The following is a 5,000-nucleotide window of genomic DNA, read 5'->3' as shown; positions in this document are numbered from 1 at the left end:
GCAAAGTGTTATAATCTGCTTTCTCTGTTCAACAGGCGTCTGTCTTTACAAGAGCGAGTCAACAAATACAAGATATTCGAGGAGTTTCTGATGAAAACTCTGGATTTACTTCCAGACAGTAAGAACATCTCTTCAGGGCTTGTTTCTTTAGTCTTCAGCTCTGTCCCAATTCTACTTCTACTGTGGCCTAACTGCATGTACTCATTTGGTGAAGAAAAGTTCATACTTTTGAGTGTGTAGCAGAGTAGTGGGCAAGCTTAACATCATTACTGTGTCTTTAACGAACGCGGTTTAGTTACGAGTATCCTGACACTTTTAAACTGCCCTGTCAGTCATCTCCTCCACATTTCATTTCATTTCAAGTCCTACTGTACTGGAGAAGCTGAGAACTCTGCTCATGTGTTTGCATCTTGATGCATTTAGAAGTTAATAACCAAACGGATCTAAAAGTCCAGTGTTGTTGACCATTAGTGGACTGTGCTGTGTGTTGTGTAGAGTATGTGGGCTGCGGGACGGACCTGGTGACGCCCATCATCAGACGCTACGAGACGCTGACCGTCAGCCGACAGGACCTCCTGCAGCAGCTGTCCAGCCTGACGGACGAGATGAAGTCCAGCCAGAACCACATGGAGTCCCTCAGACAGGAACACAACACCTTTAAACTGGTATGTGATGAAAGCAGATGTGAGGGTCTGTTCAGAGACAGCCAGACTGAAGTGCTCTTCTTCACCGACACACACTGTAGATCCGCCGAGGGCCCTGAAGAAACTCCTCATGAAGTTGTGCGGTGTATGACAGGCGTAAGACTGATGCGTTTCTGTTGTTGTGACAGATGACCAACCAGGAGCTGTCCGAGCGGCAGACACAGCTGGATCAACTCAAAGAGAGGAACAAACAGCTGGAAATGATGCTCCACATGCACCTGGGCCAGTCCAGAGACCAGGTGTGCTGGGATCATCAGTCCTGGAGACTTCCTCCTGACATCTGGAGAGGAACACGAGATCAGATACAGTCGGAGTAGAGGAAGAAACCTTCTAACCTTCACACACTGTGGTGTGTGTGTGTGTGTGTGTGTGGCAGGTGGAGGAGGTCGGGAACATATTGATCGCGGTGAAGAACCTGGCGGAGCAGTGTTATCTGAGTCACTACGGAGCTCTAGACCTCATGGACACCTGCACCATGATGGACATGATAAAGGTGAGCGGTCAGAGCTGTCCTTCAGCACACGATCAGAAACTCAGACAAGAACACGTTTCCTTCTTCACGCTTTCACAGGAATTCATCTTGGAGAAAGCTGACATGGAGAGGAGAGCCATGAGACTCGTGGCCAGCAGCGGTGCGACTGTGAAGAAGACGTCCAGCAGGAGCCGAGCGCTGACCGCCCTGAAGACCCCGCCGTAGACCGGTCCGACCCCCAGCACACTCCAGCTCGGTCAGACACGCACATTCAGCTCACGTGAAGCAGTGAAGATGAAGAACAGAAGCTGCACATTACACCCAAAACATCTGGATAGAGATGATCAAACACTTCTGTTCTAATGTTTTTATTCTTCAGCTTGAAAATAACCGAGTCATCAGTAATTCTGTGAAATCATTTCAAAATCTATTTAACAAGGACAGTGTGACGTTTCAGTTCCAGTTCAATCTGAAGCTCATTTTTACACGTTTTCTCAAAATCCAACAACATGAGAGTGAGTGAATGCTTTGGGAGAAATGCCCAAGAAGAAAAGCTGACAGATTTAACATTTAACAAGTCATTAAAATGTAGAAAAATTATTGGAAAATAAAAGCACATACATTTTGGATCCCAGTCAAAGTTTTTTCACTTTATGAGACAGACGAGTTGTGTAGTTCATTATAAATAATCAGGTTTGTGTATGCACTGAATCCACTACTATAGAGACAGACGTGTTATTAATCGTTCTCCCTGGCACTGAGGAGGATCAGTAAAGCACACGAGTGAGCGGTGTATGCTAGCGCGGGAGTGTGTCGCGGCTCAGGCTGGCCAGCGCGGTGTCTGCTGTGGTCCGGGACGGCTGCAGTCGACCCATCTGTGTGGGGTACTTGGTCTTCCTCTGGTGTGTGAACACTGGCTGTGAGATCAGCTGTTTGAGCTGCTTCTTCAGGATCTTCATCAACCTCTGCTGCTCTCGCTCCTCGCACTCGTCCTTACCTCCTCCTGAAACACACACACACACAGGTCATGAGCGCGCACACACACACACAGGTCATGAGCGCATACACACACACACACACACACACACACACACACACACAGGTCATGAGCGCGCACACACACACACAGGTCATGAGCGCATACACACACACACACACACACACACACACACACACACAGGTCATGAGCGCGCGCACACACACACACACACACACACACACACACACAGGTCATGAGCGCATACACACACACACACACACACACAGGTCATGAGCGCGCGCACGCACACACACACACACACAGGTCATGAGCGTGCGCGCACACACAAACAGGTCATGAGCGCGCGCGCACACACACACACACACACAGGTCATGAGCGCACACACACACACACAGGTCATGAGCGCGCGCACACACACAGGTCATGAGCGCGCGCACACACACACAGGTCATGAGCGCATACACACACACACACACACACACAGGTCATGAGCGCATACACACACACACACACACACAGGTCATGAGCGCATACACACACACACACACACACAGGTCATGAGCGCATACACACACACACACACACAGGTCATGAGTGCGCGCGCACACACAAACAGGTCATGAGCGCGCGCGCGCACACACACACACAGGTCATGAGCGCGCGCGCGCACACACACACAGGTCATGAGCGCATACACACACACACACACAGGTCATGAGCGCGCGCACACACACACACACACACAGAGGTCATGGGCGCATACACACACACAGGTCATGAGCACACACACACACACACACACAGAGGTCATGAGCGCATACACACACACACAGGTCATGAGCACACACACACACACAGGTCATGAGCACACACACACAAACAGGTCATGAGCGCGCACACACACACAGGTCATGAGCGCGCACACACACACACACAGGTCATGAGCGCACACACACACACACACACACACACACACACAGGTCATGAGCACACACACACACACACACACACAGGTCATGAGCACACACACACACACAGGTCATGAGCGCGCACACACACACAGGTCATGAGCGCGCACACACACACACACAGGTCATGAGCGCACACACACACACACACACACACACACAGGTCATGAGCACACACACACACACACACACACACAGGTCATGAGCACACACACACACACAGGTCATGAGCGCGCACACACACACACACACACACACAGGTCATGAGCACACACACACACACACACACAGGTCATGAGCACACACACACACACAGGTCATGAGCGCGCACACACACACACACAGGTCATGAGCACACACACACACACACACACACTCTCTCTCTCGTACCCAGCAGCAGCTCCTCGTCCACGTCGAGCTCCATGGCCTCAGACGCCTGCCTCACCCAGGAGTTGTGCTGCTTCTCTCGGCTGTGGAAGTACTCCATCTTCTCGATCTTCCGAGCCAGAGTCACGCGCTCCTGTCGAGGACAAACAATCCTGTGTTCAGCACTGAACACACATCACACCACACAGAGTGTGTCTGATACACTAGAAGGAACGGCTTACAGACGATGAATACTAATCATCTACAGTGATGACATTAATCAGAGGACAGTATGAATCTGTTTATGATAAGTGTGCTGGAGCGGTTTAAAGCAGGGCTCTGATTGGCTGTCAGAGGAAGTCATGTCTCTGGACCTTGATGGCGTTCATGCAGGCGCTCTGCACAGGGAACACAGGCAGCTCCTCGCTCTTGGCCAGGGTCCGGCAGATCTTCCTGTAGTTCATCAGGTCGTCCGGTCCAATCAGCAGCAGGGTCAGACCCTCTCGGGCAGCACGGGCAGTTCGACCGCTGCGGTGGACGTACGTCTCAGTGGTGCGGGGGACCTGAAGCCGACAGAGACACAGAGCTGTGAGACGCTCCTGAGCTCAGACACACGGACTGACCGAGGCTCTTACCTGATAGTGGATCACGTGCTGGACGTTAGGGATGTCCAGGCCTCGAGCAGCGACGTCCGTGGTGAGGAGAACACAGCTGAGAGCACACACAGGACAGTCAACACACCAACAACTCAGAAAACATTCAGATATCTCCGTGCTACTTTGGCCTGGTTTCACAGACAGGGCTTATAAAGCCCAGATTAAAGCCAGGGTTAGACCACAGTTCAATTAGGACATTTAAGTCATTTCTATAAACATGCATATAAAAAAACTAGGGCTGCTCCGATCACGATCGGCCGATCGTTAATGCGCATCTCGTCAGTAAAGCCGGTTCTCTAATCAGCGGTTAATTCCATCAGGTGCGGGATTTCACATTGAGCAGCTGTTACTACACAGAGCCGTTGTTAATAGAGAAGATGCGCAAATCACGTTAATTTTCAGCGTTTTTTGGCGCATCTTCTCAGTTAACAACGGCTCTGTGTAGTAACAGCTGCTCTATGTGAAATCACGCACCTGATGGAATTAACCGCTAATTAGAGAACCGGCTTTACTGACGAGATGCGCATTAACGATCGGCCGATCGTGATCGGAGCACCCCTAAAAAAAACATTACTGGTGAACATCTTGAGAAAAAACCAAGAGCCCGATATATTTTACGTTTCTTTGAGTTGAAAGTTAGATTTTAGTCTTAAGTCTTGTCTGTGAAAGCAGGGGATAGTCTTTACGCATGCATTTAATTACTATAAACGTGCAATTAGTCGACTAATCTGAAGAACTTGAGTCAGGAGCATCCCTCCTGTGGTGTTAACGTGAACGATCACATCTGTGTGGGTGCTGATTGGCGTCTGACCTGTCGGACTCGGCGAAGCGCT

General features: G+C 50.3%; 2 protein-coding genes across 5 annotated transcripts in view; one reads left to right on the top strand and one right to left on the bottom strand.

The window, feature by feature from the left end:
• The window catches only part of ccdc197 (coiled-coil domain containing 197), a 3,197-nt gene extending 1,762 nt beyond the window's left edge, over window positions 1–1,435 (top strand). Inside the window, exons 5-9 of the mRNA XM_026229311.1 lie at window positions 36–118; window positions 496–665; window positions 833–943; window positions 1,081–1,197; window positions 1,276–1,435. Of these exons, the coding sequence (XP_026085096.1) occupies window positions 36–118; window positions 496–665; window positions 833–943; window positions 1,081–1,197; window positions 1,276–1,401 (607 nt within the window). The 3' untranslated portion in view covers window positions 1,402–1,435. The remainder of the gene's footprint in view (window positions 1–35; window positions 119–495; window positions 666–832; window positions 944–1,080; window positions 1,198–1,275) is intronic.
• A 93-nt stretch (window positions 1,436–1,528) lies between these two features.
• The window catches only part of ddx24 (DEAD (Asp-Glu-Ala-Asp) box helicase 24), a 7,576-nt gene continuing 4,104 nt past the window's right edge, over window positions 1,529–5,000 (bottom strand). For all 4 annotated transcript variants that reach the window (XM_026229309.1, XM_026229310.1, XM_026229307.1 and 1 more), the window contains exons 5-9: window positions 4,979–5,000; window positions 4,147–4,222; window positions 3,886–4,074; window positions 3,536–3,665; window positions 1,529–2,179 (exon numbers count right to left, since the gene is read on the bottom strand). The exon at window positions 4,979–5,000 is cut by the window's right edge and continues 491 nt beyond it. In XM_026229309.1, the coding sequence (XP_026085094.1) occupies window positions 1,974–2,179; window positions 3,536–3,665; window positions 3,886–4,074; window positions 4,147–4,222; window positions 4,979–5,000 (623 nt within the window). In that variant the 3' untranslated portion in view covers window positions 1,529–1,973. The remainder of the gene's footprint in view (window positions 2,180–3,535; window positions 3,666–3,885; window positions 4,075–4,146; window positions 4,223–4,978) is intronic.

This window comes from Carassius auratus, chromosome 42 (genome assembly GCF_003368295.1).
Source record: "Carassius auratus strain Wakin chromosome 42, ASM336829v1, whole genome shotgun sequence".
NCBI classification, from domain to species: domain Eukaryota; kingdom Metazoa; phylum Chordata; class Actinopteri; order Cypriniformes; family Cyprinidae; genus Carassius; species Carassius auratus.
Note: the sequence above shows the minus strand (reverse complement) of the source record. Positions and strands in the feature narration are given on the sequence as shown.